At 31.9% G+C, this 18,446-nt stretch overlaps 1 protein-coding gene across 10 annotated transcripts in view; it reads right to left on the bottom strand.

The window, feature by feature from the left end:
• DEUP1 (deuterosome assembly protein 1) overlaps positions 1–18,446 on the bottom strand; it is a 142,361-nt gene that overhangs the window by 102,575 nt on the left and 21,340 nt on the right. For 7 of the 10 annotated variants that reach the window (XM_051986807.1, XM_051986809.1, XM_051986811.1 and 4 more), the window contains exons 3-4: positions 6,645–6,816; positions 2,723–2,818 (exon numbers count right to left, since the gene is read on the bottom strand). In XM_051986807.1, the coding sequence (XP_051842767.1) occupies positions 2,723–2,818; positions 6,645–6,816 (268 nt within the window). The remainder of the gene's footprint in view (positions 1–2,722; positions 2,819–6,644; positions 6,817–18,446) is intronic. The other 3 variants (XM_051986810.1, XM_051986814.1, XM_051986816.1) reach the window with 1 other exon arrangement.

Below are 18,446 nucleotides of genomic sequence, written 5' to 3'. Positions count from 1 at the left end.
CTTGCTCTCAAAATTGTGACCTTGTTCAGAATAAATCCTAATAGGCATACTTAAAAGAAATACTTCAACAATACTAGCCTACTGTGGAAGTACTATTTCTCCTTAGATAGGTTCATATTGGCTGAAGTGGCTCAATTACTAAGATGTTGTTTTGTTCTTTCTATGTGCTCCCATAGATACAAAATTTATGCAGATCAATTCCAATGTTTTGAAGTTCTTCTAGAAAGCACTAACGGTAGTGTTTTATTTTGTATATAGAGAACATAGATCTCACATTTCTCACATACATCTGCTGCAATCTTGGACCAGCATTTTGGACCAATATTTTGCAAAAACTCTAGAGTTTTCTCTTGGACCAATTATCTAGAATATCAGAGAGGTTTTAAATAGGCATGTTATTGGTAGATCTTTGGATTATACCAACTGCCTTTTCATTCCCCTTATAGGAATAAATTGTAGTTCAATACAGTATTATTTTCAACTTCTTCCAATCCTTCAATAGTATAGTACTCTAGGTAAACCTAAGTTTGGCTTTCTGAGAATCATGCTTTTTTTCCCTTTATATCACTTTTATAGACCTTATTCTACAACTACATTCACTATCAATCACTGAAGAACAATTAGGAAAAATCATTCAGTCCATTTACATCTATTAAAGCCACTCTGACTAAAGGAAGTCCCAGCCTCTCAACTTCACTTGTGTATGAGTGATTCTGATTCTTCCATGTCGCATAAATCGTCATCACTTTTTCCATGGTGATGGAAATCACTTAGGTTCTGACACATAGGGACTATGGCATAGCACAATTGCATCTAAAATATTTGTCTTTTTCCACAAACCAAGCACTTTGAACACAGTTGGCCAGTGATAATCTTTAATTGGCAGCATGGAACAGCATCTATCAGATATGTCAATCAATTACTGTCCATTTCCATTTGGAATCAAGCTCTGTAGACTTAATCCTGATTCTTCTGACTGTCTACTTCAGTCATGAATATGAATAGATAGAATAGATAATGAATTTCCTTGTCAGAGAATTCTGTAAAGCTAAACTTCTGCTGGCTATTGAGCCTCCTAAATAGTAAATACTAAAACTAGTATCTGGAGGGCTCAATAACCAACAGAAGTTTTAGGTTCTAGGCTGATATTCCTGAGCAAATAAAAGATTTTTTTTTATATCTCCAAAAGCAATGTTGGTGAATTTGTAGAACAACAAATTACTAAAAAGAGGATCAGGTTCCATATTTCCATGATTTCCAAATGGTGCCACAAGATTCAAGCCTGACAAATGCTTCTGTTTTGCCTTTTTTGGTTCTTCTCAATCACATACACATGGATAAAATTGTTGAAAAATGAAAAGATACTATTATTTTTGATAAATTTCCAATTAGAGCCACTAGATCCTGGAATCATCCTCAGTTTTCAACAATTTTTCAGATGTGCCAAGTAACAATTGTTTTTAAGGCTAATAATAGGAACCATGTATTCTGCAGAGCCTCTAAAGAACAGATACTCATCTACTGACAATTTTAGACCAATGGTTTTTTAAGTGATCTAAATATCTGCAAGAATTTTTCCTCATGCTTTTTCAATGTCATGTAAAATATACTACAAGTAGTTCATGTCACATACCACTTTTTATGTGAACTACTGAAAAGAGGCATAGGAAGGGATAAGAGAAATTCAGGGCATTATGTCCAAAGTGGTGGAATTTCATTGGCCAAAGGAAGTCCATTTCTTCATTACAGTCTTGTCAATGGGATCTTTGAATTCACTGCAGAGGCCCAAGGCTGAAAATTACTAGCTGCCCTAAGAAGAGTTTAGCATCTTTAACTCCTGATAGTTATAGTGATACATCTTAGAAAGTTTGATATTTCATTTACATTTTTAATAATGAAACATTTCCTCCTTCATGGAAGAGAAATGGGGGACTAGTAGGATAGATTATTGTCTATAATGCTGAACAAAGAATTAGTAGCCAAGACTTATGCCTAATTGTTTTTCTTCATCTTAACAGAGTTTAATTTGGATGTAAATTATCACAATGTATGAGGCTTTTTAACATGTTATGAGATAAGTTATGAGAACAAAACAAAAGCCAGTTTCCTTAAGCAATGATTGAAATAGTTAAGTATTATGAGAAAACATAAAAATAAGATGAAAAAAAGAAAATTTTGTATTTGTTTTTATATTTTTAAAAATATTGATCCATATTATCTAGATTTTGTTTATAATTAGTCATTATAGTGAATAGTTAAATTTTTATACTTTATTTTAATTGATTTCTATGTTTAGAGAACTAAATAAGTTTAACTGGATTAAAACAGCTATGTAAATTCCAAGCATAGTGATTTGAAGGAATTAACCAACTGTTTAAGTTAGTTTTGCAAACTCAAAACTTGTTAAGGGGTAGCAAACATCATTAGTACTATCCTGTCCTATTTGCAATTCACTCCCTAGTAAGATGTATTAATTTAAGCTTTTAAAACTAAGATAAAACATCACAGCAATTTTTTAGTGATCCTAAGGATCATTATACCTGCTATGGGATATGCAGCTGACAAACTGGGGCATGAAACAAAGAACAATTACATGCTAAACGATGTGGTACTGGCTAGAAGTACTATAGGACAAACAAATTTTGCTAATGATAAGAATAATACTGATTTTAATGAAATTTATATGAATTTATAATGACAGGAAAGCAGTAAGTTTTCTTACTTGAGATTTAAGGTTTTGAAGTTGTCCTTCATAGTTCTGAGTCATTACATAGTTACATTTTTCCAGACTGTCCAATTTCTGTCGAAGTAACCCCACCTGTATCAAGATAATAATTTGAATATTCTGCTATGTTTTGTCTGAAAGGATAGGAAATGTGCAAAAGAGAAGTAATTGAAAAAAAGAGTGAAAGTCAAATGTAACTCCTGTATCAACACAAGCTAAATATTTGTAATATAGTTTTCAAAACAAGTTAGTAATAATTATACTCTTAAAAACTAAGCTTGGTTTATATCTTACTATATCTCTGCTGTTTGCTATTAGAATGATATCATGCTGATACATAACAAAAGTTCAGAATAATCTCATGATCATCACATTTAAAATTAGTCATTAAAATTAATCCTAGATTTAAATTTCCAATTGATCACCAAGGGAACCTCATCTGCTATCTTTATTCACAAAAGACTATCTCTTCTTCCTCCTTTTTTAATGACAAATATCCAGGAACAGTAATATTGTTTGATGAACTGTGGATAATTTGGCTATTTTCAATAATATGATAAAAAACAACAATCCCCCAAAACTAGTGATGAAACTCACTATACACCTTCAAAGAAAGAACTGATATTGTTTGAATACAGACAAGCATGCCATCTTCATTTTCTTTATTTTTTTCTTTTATTTGACTCCTCTTCTATAAAATAAGTAATATGGACATATTTTACATATTGTATATGTATAACCTAAATCTGGTTACTTGTCTCAGAGAGTGGAGAGAGGAGGAAAGGAAGAATAGAATTTGGAATTTAAAACTTAAAACAAAGTTTAAAATTGTTTAACATGTAATTAGGGGAAAATATACATACATACTTATATATGCTCATATATATATGTGTGTGTATACACACACACACCAAACATTAAGAAATATAGATATATAGTACAGACTGGAGGTAGGGGTACAAATAAAATAGTGGCATAGTAGGATAAAGCAAGTTTCTCTCTTATATTACTTGAAACAGATCTCAAAAATGCATCAGATTGAATTCCTGATTGGGAAATCCAAGAAAAACAGTCACCATGAGTCAATCATCTTCCCTAATTCTGCACATGGAGATAAATTCTTCCAACAATGGGGATTGAGGTCTAGCCAAGAGAGCACAACAGAGAAATCTTTTACCTAAACTAGAGCATCGATACTTTGTATAGTTGTTAACAATTTTGTCATGTGTTCCCCAGTTCTGGGTCATAGACTCAGAGTAGACTGAAAAGGGGACCTAAGTCTTCAGGTGATGGGTAGCAGTCAGTAGGTAAGGAGTAGTTGCAATAACTTGAGCAGTATACAGGAAAAGAAGCAAATATAGAAGAAAGCTGTAGCAGGTGAGCCTTGGGTGCAAAGAGCAGATGAGCTCTCAGTTTCAACGTCGGCCTGGTCTGAACCTAGAAGGGAAATAACCAAGGTAGGAATCTCAGACCAAATGGACGCTCACAGTTTTATCACTCTGAACCAGCATTTATTCCTAGTTGGCTGAGAGTGCTGAGCTCTGCAGTAGTGTACTGTTAACTCATGCCCAATCAAACCTGAATATTTGCAGATTTCAGAATAGGACAGAGATCAGACTCTGCACCTGGATCAGGCTACTCTGGAAGTTTTGAAAGTTTGCACAGTTCCAATCTATCTCTAAGATCATGAAATAACACAATACTAAGGACTGCCAAGAAAGCAACAAGGAGACTAATATAGACCTTCTTTCCAAAAAGTGCTCAGAGTCTAGCCTTAATATCAAGTCCAAAGTATAAAATTATCCAGAAGAATGAGCAAACTAAAAAAGAACCCCACCAAAGAAACAAATCCAGAAAAAGAATGACTTCAATACATCTATGAGCAAAACTGCAAAGAAAAACAGCATGGAGTACAAAATCATAAATTGACATAATTCATAATTCACAGAAACAAAAAAAATTTAAAAAGAGTTAATTTTAAAAAGCAATGAGACCCATGGAAGAAAAAAATTAGAAAAGGAATCAACAGGTTGGTACAAGATGCACAAAGCCTTGCCTAGACATCAAACTCCCTGAAAACTAGAATGAACCCATAAAAAAACCAATAACTCCATGAGACAATAAGAAATATTACCATCAAAACCAAAAGGCTGGAAATATAGAAAAAAATATAGAATGTTCTCAGTGAAAACTACTAACTTAGAAAACAAATCAATGGAAAAAAATTAAGAATCACTGATCTAACTGAAGACCATGATCAAAATAAGAAATCATATTCCAAGAAGTCATTAAAAAACTTCCCTGGTCTTTTAAAATTAAAGACTAAAATAGAAATAGTCAGAATTTAGTGATCAGCTCCTAAAAGAACCCATAAATGAAAACCTCTGAGGACATTCCAGCCAAAAATCCAGAGCCTTCAGGTCAAAGAAACAGTATGTACAACAGCCAGAAATAAAGAATTTAAGTACCAAATCTGTAAGAGTCTGGACACACATAATTTAGTAGCCACCAAAACAAAGATGCTGAGAAGCTTGGAATATGATATTCTAAAAACAAAGGATATAGCTTTATAGCCAAGAATAACCTAATTCTGCAAAATTGAGTACATTCCTACAGGGAAAAATATGAAGTAGAAGATTTCTAAGAACCTTTGATGAAAAGACCAAAGCTGAGTAGAAACTTTGAAGTTCAAATACAGGAGAAACATAAAAAGGTAAACACAATGAACAATGAAAAAGTACTGAACAAGGATAAATTGCCTACATTCTATTATGGAGACATGATACATGTGATCCCTCTGAATTCTATTGTCATGAGATGTCATAGGAGTCTAATTATAAGGTCTGGGAGTAGTTCTATTATGTGTTGATGATCTTAAAAGAAAATGGAAAGAGAAAGGAAGAATACACTATTGGGGAGGAAAAGATGAAATGAAGATTAGGGAAATTTCTCTCATATAATTGGAGTGTACAAGCAAAAGTCTACATAAGGAAGAAAAGGTGGGGAGAGTTATGATTGACATTTGAACTTCACTGTCATCTGAACTAGTTAAAGGAAAAAATAATACATACTTGCATATAGTTGAGGCCAAAAAATACATTTTACTCAATAAAGTAATAGGAAAGGGAGGGAGAATTAGAGGAAAGGTAGATTAAAGTAGGGATTGGTTCTAAGCAAAAGAAACTATAAGGATGTACAAAAATATTTATAACTTTTTTTGAGGTAACAAAGAATGGGAATATGAGAAGGTATCCATAAATTGAGGAATAGCTAGACAAATTGTGGTATGTAAATGTGATAGAATAATATTGTAATTCTAAGAAGTGATGAAGGGAATGAGTTCAGAAAAACCTGGAAAGATTTCTATAATCTGATGCTGAATGAAGTGAACAGAACCAGGAGAAAAATTTATATGACAATTTAAAAAAGATGAACAACTTTGAGACTTAAAGACAAACATGATTCCAGAGGACTAAAGCATGAAACACGCTTTCCAAATCCTGATAGAGAGGTGAAAGATTCGGAGATTATACACACACATACACACACACACATACACACACACACACATCACATACATAGGTATGTATGTGTATATGTATATGAAGAGACAAAAAAGCAGAAACAGAAAAAAGAGAAGGGAGAGATGGTCAATGCAGAAGTTAGTTTTCTTTAATAATACATTTTTTTGTAACAGGGTTTCTGTTCTTTTGTTCCTTTTTTCAGTTTTGATCTCAACTGGGGGTGGAGTGGGCAGAGAGAGAAAAGGCAATTTTTAGTAACTGAAAAAATTAAAACAACTAAAAAAATAACATGATTAACAAAATTTTATGTTCTTATATAATAAACACTATTTATAAAAATTGTGAATTATTTGTTAACAGTTTGTTAATATATATAAATAATATATATGAAGTACCTCTTGACCTTTTTGATCCAAACAATTTTGTGCATTTGCCAACTCTTGATCTCGAAGATCCAATCTTGTCTCCAAAGCCCGCATCTTTCTTTCCCAATCCATCTTTTTGTTGCTTACCATGATGTCAATTTGTTCCATTAATTCCTGAAGCTCAGCCTCACATGTAGAAGATCTAAAAATTAAAGAAAAATTTTAAAATAAACTATAAAATGATTAAGTGTGAACATGAAAAAAGTAATTATTGCATTAATTATTGCATTATTCCAAGAATTTCAATTCTTGGAATTCCAATTATTATTTTCTCAAAATATTCTACCACTAAGGCGAATAATAAATATGGAAAGCAGTTTATTTCCAACTTAAAGCTCATTTCAGAACCAATAGATTATTAATGTGAAATTTTTAGATGAGTTAAGCCTAAAATGGGTTATAAATATAAATGCTAATTGTGAAAAAGGTAGAACTTGAATAAATGTCATCTTGTGTAGTTTCTTATATTGAATGAAATTAGTATAATAGAATTTTAAAAGTAGAAAGAGCCAGTTTGATTTAGTAGAAAAATATTTACCCAGAACTTTGAATCTTAGCAATGCTTATTTACTATATCTGAGTAATCTGTGGTGAGCCTAAAACTTGTCTAGATTCTAGGCCTCACTTTATCTGCATAATGAGGAAAACTGAGTTAGATTATCAGTAAGATTCCTTCTAGTTCTTATTATTATAACTGAAATATAGCATTTTATAGACCAGGAAAAGAAGGTAGCATGCATAATCAAAGCTAAAACCCATATATCTTGACTACCAATTTAATAGCTTCCCCAATGATAGCATACTGATAAAGATTTGATGTCATTAGTCAAAACATGTTTGAAATAAGTCAGTACCAGTCAACTTCACTGTGACATAGGTAAAACAGGATATTAAAACACAAAACATCAAGAATCTACATAAGAACTTCTGAAGTAACTCAATCTGAGAAAAGAGTATGTATATATTCTCATTTGGACACTGAATTCCAATCTTAAGGGGAAAAAAATAATTATAAGTTCTATTCTCAAGCCCTCTAATCCTAAATATGTACATTTGTTTGGGGAAAGAGAACAGAGGCTAAGAAGAGACTGGTCTGTTATCTTTAACTCTTGCCTTCTACATTATGTATTCAGAATTGTAATGTAGACTTCAAGTCTGCAGTGTATAAGTCTACTAACAAACCTCTTCCCTTTATTTTAGGTGAACAGGATTAAGGGGCTCTTTTTCAATCACATTAATGATTATAAAAATAACATCAATAACAACACATTTATGTGTCTGTCTTCCAGAACTGTTTCTTCCTTTCCTACTGCCTCTGCTGTAGGTATGAAGGTAGTTACCTTGGCTGAGTTGAACAGCCCTATCCAGTTATCCCAGTTATTAGAGATAACTCAAGAAAAATTAGAGTATTTTATCCTTTCTAGAACATTGTGATTATTACCTTTCTTTGGTATCTTTAAGTAAAAGGGGCATTAAATGGATGACTTTAACTCAGTGAGATTTCTGACCTCCAGATGAGCTTTTGTTATGTCAGAGACAGCAGTAAGACAGAGGAATAATCTCAGATAATACATCACTATTTTTATCAGCCAAGGAGAATTATGCCTGTGAGTAAGTTGAGATAGTATACATTTAACCAGAGTTACATTTACACAACGTTTTAATGTTTACAAAGTACAAACTTTCCAATATGGACAGTCATAGCGCTCTCTCTAGCAAGACTTGCTAGTTCCAAGAAGGAAGTGATGAAATAAACTTTTTTAAAAAAAATAATGCAAACAAGTTCCTTGACTTGGGAGACATTCTGTATCAGGAGTTCTTAAAACTTTTTTTTTTTTTTTTGTGCCGTGAACTATCCATTGATAATCTAGTAACACTCAAAGACAAGACTCCTAATTTGAAATAATGCTTTCAAATCAATGAGGAAAATGCTAACTTTTACAGCTAAAGGCTGAAAAAAATAAAAATTACACCCATTCAAGTTCATAGTCCTCCTCTAAAATGTATTCATGCACACCTGGAACCTCAGCTTCAAAACTCCTATTATGTCATTTTTTGATTCAATAATTAATCCTATCGGACCCTCCAGAGATCCAAATACCTGTTGAAAATTTTAATTACTGAATTACAGAATGAAATGTTCTTCTTGAAAGCGTTTTTCTTTCTGCCCTTCAGAAAGTCTTTTTGGTAATTATTAGTATCATCAGCATTCAAAATATCTATTATTTCTGCACTATGTACTTAAGGTAATGATATTTACTTCCTCACAGCTTTAACTCATTCTACTTTATACTGTTTGTGGACAATAATTTACTATCAACATTCTATCTGTGAGAAAGATTCACTTGGAGAATTGATGCTAATTTGGTGACCTATTCCAAAAATTTACACATTTCTCATCTTTAATCAAAGGAAACTTTTCCCAACAATATTGCACAGTTTTCTCTCATTTCTCATTAGGTTTAACTTTAGAATTTAAGTAAATCAACATTAAAAATTGCATCTTAAATATTTTAACAAGATTAAAAGCTAAGTATACTAATTATCTCAAGCATAACATTTCATATTCTGAATAACACTCTGGTACATATATTAAATCAAGAAAAAAGTAAAAAAAAACCCACCAAATTCAAATTCTACTCTAGAATTACCTATCACTAAAAAAATTCCACGAAAAAGGAACCTAACAACCTTGCTATAGCTTAAGGTGAACCTAGGGGTCTGATATATTTTTCAAGGCAAGTACAAAAATATGATGAAGTTAATCAGAAATAAATTTTTACATCCATTCAAGAGTTTGCTAAACCTTTACTTCCAGGAAAATTCATTTTTGTTACTTAAAGGTTTTGATTTATGGAAGCTTGAAACAATACTAAACTTGAATTACTCTCTTTAAATATAGGTTAATTTATCAGAACCTAAGATAGACTTTAGCAAATATTGACAAAATAGTTTCATCAGCATTGTATAACCCTTCATAGAATAGACTTTTAAAATATTTGGAAAATCACGAAATTATTCTTCTGCACTATGATTTGCTGATCATTTTTGTCAACACAGTTGGCTTTCTAAATGTGTGCTTTGTTTTGCCAATCCCATCTTTCAGGAAAAGTGAAAATAGATTATTTGCTTATAAAAAATGTTGCTTTTATTATCATTGGGATCCTCTGATTTATTCACTAAAAACCATTATATAGAGTAGGTATAGAGGCTATGCATCAATGTATCTTTCACATATGCCCTATTATCATCACCTTTTATGGATAAAGAAATTGAGACTGACAGAGTTGTTTAAATGCCTTGCCTATAGTCTCTCAGCTAATAAGTATCCAAGTAAGGATTCAAATTTCATTAATCCTAACTCCAAGTATAATCCTCTATCCCATATACTACTCTAGCTGATATTTGTGAAGAGCTTTCAATGTAAAGCAAATCAGTTTATATTTGTACCTAGAGGCAAAAGAGAGTATCCACAGGAGTTTATTAAATAGGAAATTAACATGATCAGACTTGCATTTTGGAAAAATCACTTTGGTGGCTATGTGGAAGATGGATTCAAATCAAAAAGATTTAAGTAGGCAAACCAATTAAAAAACCTATTAATAGTCCAACAAGAGGTGATAAAGGCCTTATCTGGTGAGGTAGCTGTGTGAATGGAGAGAGCAGATGTATAAGAGAGATGTTTTGGTAATTGTTGTTTGTTGTTGTTGTTGTCTTTCGTTCCTTAAGGGGATCGTGATATCAGGGAGTGATGCCATAACACACAAGGAAATTGGATTTCAGTGAGGAGAACTGTGCAAGGTTACCTGCCTCACTTTCCCCTCCAGAACCATCTGGGTCCCAGTGGCAAGATACAGATCAAGATTATTGGAGATAACCCTGGATTGAAATGTTGACTGAGAGTGAAGAGTCAAAGATGATAACTGGGGTAAGAGGTATATAGTAGCTTAGAATTTTGTTGGTATCCTCACCAGTAATAGAAAGTTTAGAATAGGGGTAAATTTGTGGGAAAAGAGAATGTTCAGTCTGAAATAATCCAAAGGAAGTTGATGATGTTAAGAGTTCAGGAGAGAAACTAAGATATATGATAAATGAACCATGGTGACAATAACCAGGAGAAACACTTTATGGAGAAAAATAAGATACCATTCTGTAATACTTATGTTACAATATAAATTGTTCTGCCCTTAGTTTACTGTACTTATTAAAAATTGGAACAATTTTGAAGACTTTTATTAACTTATGAAAAATTAATGACCAGAACCAAAATAATTTATATAACATCATTCTAAAAGCGAACAACTTTGAAAGTTATAAGAACTATGATCTATTGATCATACGGTGACCATTCTTGATTTTAGATAACCAACAATAAATAAAAACATGACAAAGAGGTGATAGATTTAGGATGTAGAATGAGACATATACTGTTAATCATCAACTTTCAGAGAGGTAAAATTCCCTAAAAATGATATAAAAGTAAAATATATAAATGTTGACACATTGAATTTATAGGAATTAGGTTTCCATGACCACCAAAACCTGTAATTTTTTGCTAGAATTTGCTGAAAATATACTTTTTTGAATATAAGCATTTAAAATCACAGATTCTGATAATATGTACTTTTCCTAACATGGTAATCATGAAGAAATTCACAAAATGCATTACACAAAATAAAACTGGTAACATGCAAAACATTTTTCTTACTAGCAAAATTCCTTAAAATTCTGTGACCTTTTGTGAAACATCTCAATGAAACAAAATATTTGTTTCAGTCAATATTCACTTTTCTTAACATATGAAATTTGTAGTATCATAAATACTGTATAGCAAATAAAACATTTTTAAACCTGAATCTTATCTTCCACTGTGTCAGATGGCACTTTGAGGACATTATACTGTATACAATACTGCTCTAAATCTTTCTACATGGGTCACTCTCTGAAACATTGGAACCTGCTGTTGGAAGATGCCGAGATCTGGTGAAGTCCTCAAAATCACTTCCCACTCTGTCCTTCACAGATGGTGGATGGTTCTGGAGATAATGAACTTAAATAAATTATCAGCTTGAAATAATCCATCATCATTGTCTGCTGCATGCCCCATTTGAGATCCTTAAAGATCTTGGAATATAGAAACATTACAGGCAGAGGAGAGCTCATAATCTTGAGGCTATGATTGAAGATAGGATCAGCAGCCCCAATGTCTCCAACCAGTCATTTATACCAAGTCACTTTTCAAGCTTGGAAACTATGAATGACATAATCTTGGGAGCTTGTTCATTGTCATCATTTTCACTGTCCTAAAAACCATCCTTGAACCATCATATTTAACTACTCATTTGTCAGCTGTTCCACACACCTGTGCACATCATGCCTCCTTTTTTTCCTACTGCATATGGGTATAAATGTGTACAGTTGCCATTGCAAAAATTAAAGAGGTTATTAATAAAATAATTTGAATACTTGATGTTGCTATATAATTGTATATATGTGTATATATGTGTATGTAATTTGCATATATACAATCACTTCTTAAATTCACTTTTCTTTTGCAGCATCAAATATATATGTATATATATATACACATACACACCTTTTGCCACATGAACTATATATATATATATATGTGTGTGTGTGTGTGTGAGTGTGTATGTGTATATACATGCACAAATAGCCATTTGAGATAATTTGCTTGGCTTATTATTATAAGGAATTTTTTTCAGGGAGTCTAGGGATGAGGAGAGAAAATATATTTATGTTCATATAAAAATAAGAGAGATGGGAAAATATTACAGATGAATAATACTGCATTCATTTTCAGATGAGATGAGATCATTTTATTATAGGTTTTACTTGTGTTACTTTGTGGTTGCTGAATCATTTTCAGTTATATCTGATTCTCCCTTGCAAAAATCCTGTAGTTTGCCATTTCCTTCTCCAACTCATTTTTGTAGTTTATTTTTTCAGATAAGGAAACTGAGATAAAGAAGGCTAAGTGACTTTCTCAGGGTCACACAACTACCTAGCAAGTGTCTAAGGTTACATTTGAACTCAGGGAGATGAATTTTTCTAACTCCAGGCCCAATATTCTACCCACTATAACTCCAAATTTGTTATGAGAGACATTTTATGGAGTGGAGGTTAATTGTACATTTTTGTAATGCAAAAAAAAATCAATAATTTTTTTTTAAAGAGGGAAAAGAGGCAAAGGAAACCAAGAAAAAGCAATCATACATGTAAGGAGGGAAAACAGACAGAAGAGAGTAGTATTATGAAAACCCACAGGGGAGACAATATTCAGTAGGAAAGGGTGGTCAATGGTGCTAAATGCTGTGAAGTCATCAAAAAAAGTTGAAGCCTGAAAAACACAGGGATCCCTATTTGTTAAGAATAGTTGCCTCTGTTTCTGTTAAGAGTTTGATATCACTTACCTATAACATTTCCCTGATTTATTAGTATGATAACTTTAAGAAAAAGGAAATATTATCATGTATGTATTATTTTTTCAAAAAAAACTATTTTAACAACATTTTGTTCTATATACTTTCCCTACCTACTACTCTCTGCCACTCTCCATTGAAAAGGCAAGCAATGTATCAGTTATCCATGTGAAATCATGCAAAAATATTTCTATATTAGCCATATTTTCTTTTTCTTTTTTTGCTGAGGCAATTGGGGTTAAATGACTTGCCCAAAGTCACACAGCTAGGACATGTTAAGTGTCTGATATTGGCCATATTTTCAAAAAAACCCAAGAAAAATAAAGAAAATAAAATTATATTTCAATTTGCACTCAGCATTTATTAGTTCTCTCTCTCTCTCTGGAAGTGGATAGCAGTTTTTTCATTATGAATCTTTTGGAAGTACATCAAGACTATCCATCCTTTTTGCAGTGGCAAAAAGATGTTGTAGATGTTCACTAATTATCTCTTCAATAATTCATTTTACAATCAAAAGTCAAGTTCACTAGCCTACAGTTAGCTGATCCTATTGGTTCCTCCCCTCCCCAGTTTTTTTAGAAACCTGGAATATTTGCCCTTTTCCTAGTTTATGATACTGTTTCTCAGTTTCCATGATTTTTCAATGATTACTGATAATAGCTCAGCAATTACACTTATGATTTCAGTACTTGGGAATGTTAATTTATCTGGGCCAAGTGATTTGAATTCATCAGTGGCACCACTTTTCATAAACATATAGAATCATATTGGGGGACACTTTGCATCCACTTCTTTACTACTATAAAAGTACTTCTATAAACAGTTTTGGTGTATAAAGAGCCTTTCTCTTTTTCAAAGCTTTTATAAATGTTTTAATTATCACAGTTCTATTAAAATTTATAACGTGAAGAATGCTACATTGGTCATAAAGATTTTGAGGGTTATGAGAGAACACAGAAGAGCACAAATTTTTAACTACCCATTTTTGAAGCTGAGTAGGAGAAAATCGCCCTTTAACATTATGATCTTGAGATGAAGAAAGCCATCTGCATCCAGAGTGAGGATTGTGGAGACTGAGTGTGGATCACAACATATTATTTTCACCTTTTTTATTATTGAATTTTGTTTTCTTTCTCATTGTTTTCCTTTGGGATCTGATGTTTCTAGTGTGGCATAACAACTGTGGAAATATATATAGAAGAATTGCATATATTTAACATATTGGATTACTTACTGTGTAGAGGAGAGGGTAGGGGGAAGAGAGGAAAAAAATTTAGAACACAAGGTTTTGCAGGGGCGAATGTTGAAAACTATGCATGTGTTTTGAAAATAAAAAATATGTAATTTATCTGCTGGAATTCTTTGAAAATATGATGACTGTAAGAGATAAGGGAAATTTGACAGATGAAGTCCAATTTTTTAAAGAAAGCATTTGACAAGTTTCTGTGGGAGAGATAAATGAAGATAATAGAGTCCTAGAACAAAATGTAAAGTAAAAGGCTTCACATAGAAAAATTACGTTAGCAAGGGAAAAAAGAAAAGACTTATACATTTGAATGCCTTTTTAATTGGAAATATTACTTGGAAAACCCAACTCATGTTATGTTTTCCCATATTTAAGAATTGATCATAAAGTAATGCGACTAGGATTGATTTAAAAAACAAACGAACAAAATATCAGCTATCATATACTGAAAGGAAAAAGACCTTTAACAATCACTCTGGTAAGGTATATATTCATTCTAAGGATGCTATCATTGCTCAAAGAATTTGGTGGCTTTTGAAAAAAAATATTCTTCTTTAAAACCAATTTTTTTTACTAAAATTAGGAAATAAATTTCACTCATTTGTTCAAGTCACAACTGGTACATATTTATAAAAGCTACTAGTGAACAGGACCAATAATATAAAGTAAAATATTTCTGTATATATAGTTAAATATCATCAGATGATATTAGGAACTACAAAATACATCCAAAACCTCAAAATCAGCATAGTTTTATTATTGAAAACAAATAATTATATGTAGTGATAGGAAACACATTATTTCTAAATATATTGTTACTAAAAAACAAATTACATTTTTGAGACAAGGAATGAATAATACAAACTTATGAAAGGGAATATTTCAAACATATTTAAAAGTGAGTAAATAAAATTAACTATTTACTATGTGCAAGGTACTTTGCTAGAGGTTAAAAGATACAAAACAAAAATTAAATAGCCCCTGCCATTACTAACTAACTAAGGCTGCTTACATTCTTTCTATATTCTATGTATATTTTATATGCGTGTGTATACACACCCAGATAAAGATAATTCAAAGAAGAACAAAAAAGAAGTGAAACCTTAGATTAGGGAAGGACTGGAATTTGGCCACAGAGCTAGTAAGTATCTATTACCAGATTTAAACTAAGATGATTCTTTCTGGCTTCAAGCCTGGAATTCTTATCTACTGTGTCACCCAGTTGCCCTGTATTGTCTGTGTGTGTGTGTGTGTGTGTGTGTGTGTGTGTGTGTGTGTATGAAGAAATTAAAGTCATCAATAGTCATATGAAAAAATGTTCTAAATCACTATTGATTAGAGAAATGCAAATTAAAACAATTCTGAGGTACCCACCTCTCTCTGACACATACACATACACACATATGTACACACATCTTGCAGTTCATAGATTCCAGGTTAAGAACTACTGATAACAGGTAACAGTGGAGCTGAGTCTTGAAGGAAACTAGAGATTTCGAGGAACAGAGATGAGGAAGGAAGAATGAAAGTTAAGGCAGGGAGACAATATCTATTGTTAGGCCAGTGGGATTGGATCACAGATTTTTAGAGAGTGATGTGTTTAAAAAAAAAAAAGTGGAAAATTAAGTTGGGGTTGAATAATTATTTCATAAACCATGTTCATATATTTACATATGTATGTAAATGAGTATATGTGTGTATGTTGACTCCTATTAAATTGTAAGTTCCTTGAGGGCAAAAAATGTTTCACTTAAGACATTTTAGTCCCAGACCTTAACAAATGTCTATAATAAATAAAGTACTTAATAAATGCTTCCCAATGGATTCCATTTCAATTAAAATCACATGAAGATTGCAAAAACCCTATATTCTCGAAATGGCATCTACTCTCTCTATATTCCTTTGTTTAAACCAGGTCTATGTCAAAATTGTGTACCGAAATAACTGTGGGAACTGGAAGACACAAATGGTAAAGAAAAATATTTCCCAGGGTTAATTCTGGAGTGGGAAATGCCAGACAAAGAGAAAGTGCTATTTTGAGAGTAAGCCCCAGGATCAAACCTGTTCTGTTTAAGCCCAAAGTTCAGGAAACTAGACCATGGATGACAGGCTTCTACTATAATAATAAATGTAATCTCGGATTACTTCAAGACTCAACAAATCAATTTATTGAATACTTACTGAATATGTGCTCAGTTCAGTATTAAGCACTGTGGCTATTACAGAAAAACAATAAAACTGGTGTTTATTACCCTTAAGGTACTTATTATACTCTTAGAAAAACTAGAATCAAAGATAATTTTGAGGTTCCACATGTATACAAAAGTTAAACAGATAATTGTATAGGCAGTTCAAATGCTTTTCTTTTTTTTTAATTTAATATTTTATTTTTCCAGTTATATGTAAATTTTCAACATTCATTTGTGGAAGATTCTGTGTTCCACATTTTTTTCTTCCTCCTTCCTCCCTTATATTCTTCCCTCCCCAAGACAGCAAACAATATGATATAGTTTATGTATGTACAATCATTTTAAAGATTTTTCATATTTGTCATGTTGTATTAGAAAAAATCAGATCAAAAGGGAAAAAACCACTAGAAAGAAAAAGCAAACCACCAAAAAATTTCAAAAATACTGTGCTCTGATTTACATTCAGTCTTTATAGTTCTATTCTCTGTACATGGACAGCGTTTTCCAACTCAAGTTATTGGAATTGTCTTGGATAAACTATCATAGTTAATCTTCATATAATCACAATCTTGTTATTACTATGTATAATATTCTGGTTCTGCTCCTTTCATTCAATATCACTCTTTCCAGTTTTTTTTTTCTGAAATCAGTCTGCTCATCAGTTCTTTTGGAACAATAGTATTCCATTATATACATACAATTTAATTTATTCAGTCCTTCCTCATCTGATGGATCCACTCAATTTCCAATTCCTTGCCATCACAAAGAGAGCTGCTACAAACATTTTTGTACACATAAATCTCTTCCCTTCTTTTATGATTTCTTTGGGATATAGATCTAGTAGGAATACTGCAGAATCAAAAGGTATGCATTTTTATTAGCCCTTTGGCCATAGTTCCAAATTGCTCTCCAGAATGGTTGAATCAGTTCACAACTCCACCAATAATGTATTAGTGTCTCTTTTTTCCAATTGCTTAGATCTTTATTTGGGTGAAAAGTGTCTTTAATTGTGTTCATTTAATTTCTAGATTTCTCTCAGCAGGTAGACTACTAAATATTTTATAGTATATGTAGTTATTTTAAATGAAATTTCTCTTTCTAACTCTTGTTGCTGAGCTTTGTGGGTAATATATAGAAATGTTGATGATTTATGTATCTTTATTTTATATCCTACAACTTTGCTAATGTTGTTAATTATTTCAAGTAATATTTAGTTACTTCTCTAGGATTCTCTAAATATACCATTACGTCATCTACAACAAATAAGAGTTTTGCCATTAAATGCCTTTCAACAGGACTGGTAAAACAAATAAGGATTTGTAGAACAAATATATATAGAAGACAAACAAGAAGTTTAAATATCAGATTAAGGGGTATCCAAAAGGATTGTGTCCTCCTCCCATAAAAGATATTAGACATTGTATTTCAGGACCTAATTAGAGAAAAATTTCCACTGCAGACTAAAACAGTAACTACTTTAAGTAGAAATACAAGCAAAAATAAATGTTAACTTTGACTTACCCTGGCATATACTTATAAAACTACAGAATGACAAAGTTAAAGAAAAAAATCTCTCTAAATATCAAGAAAAAAAGCCACATTTAAAGAGGAGGGGAAAAATAGACTAATAAAAAAAAAGAAAATTCCAATTAGAAAACATTTAAAAGACATAGTATTATAACACACATATATCTATATACCTAGACCTCTAAAACAAGCTAAACTGAGAAGCTAGTGAGGATGATATCAAAACAAGTGACATCTGGATTTTTTTGAGTTTGAGGGTTTTTTTAATTGGTGGGGGAACCAAGGAGGTATTTGTAGGTATCAGGGAAGCAACTAGCAAATGGGAAGAGATTAAAGAAAATATGGGATGGAATTTGGTCACATATGC

The sequence above is a fragment of the Antechinus flavipes genome, chromosome 3 (assembly GCF_016432865.1).
Source record: "Antechinus flavipes isolate AdamAnt ecotype Samford, QLD, Australia chromosome 3, AdamAnt_v2, whole genome shotgun sequence".
In the NCBI taxonomy this organism is placed as follows: Eukaryota; Metazoa; Chordata; class Mammalia; order Dasyuromorphia; family Dasyuridae; genus Antechinus; species Antechinus flavipes.
This window is presented reverse-complemented; position numbering and strand designations above follow the sequence as displayed.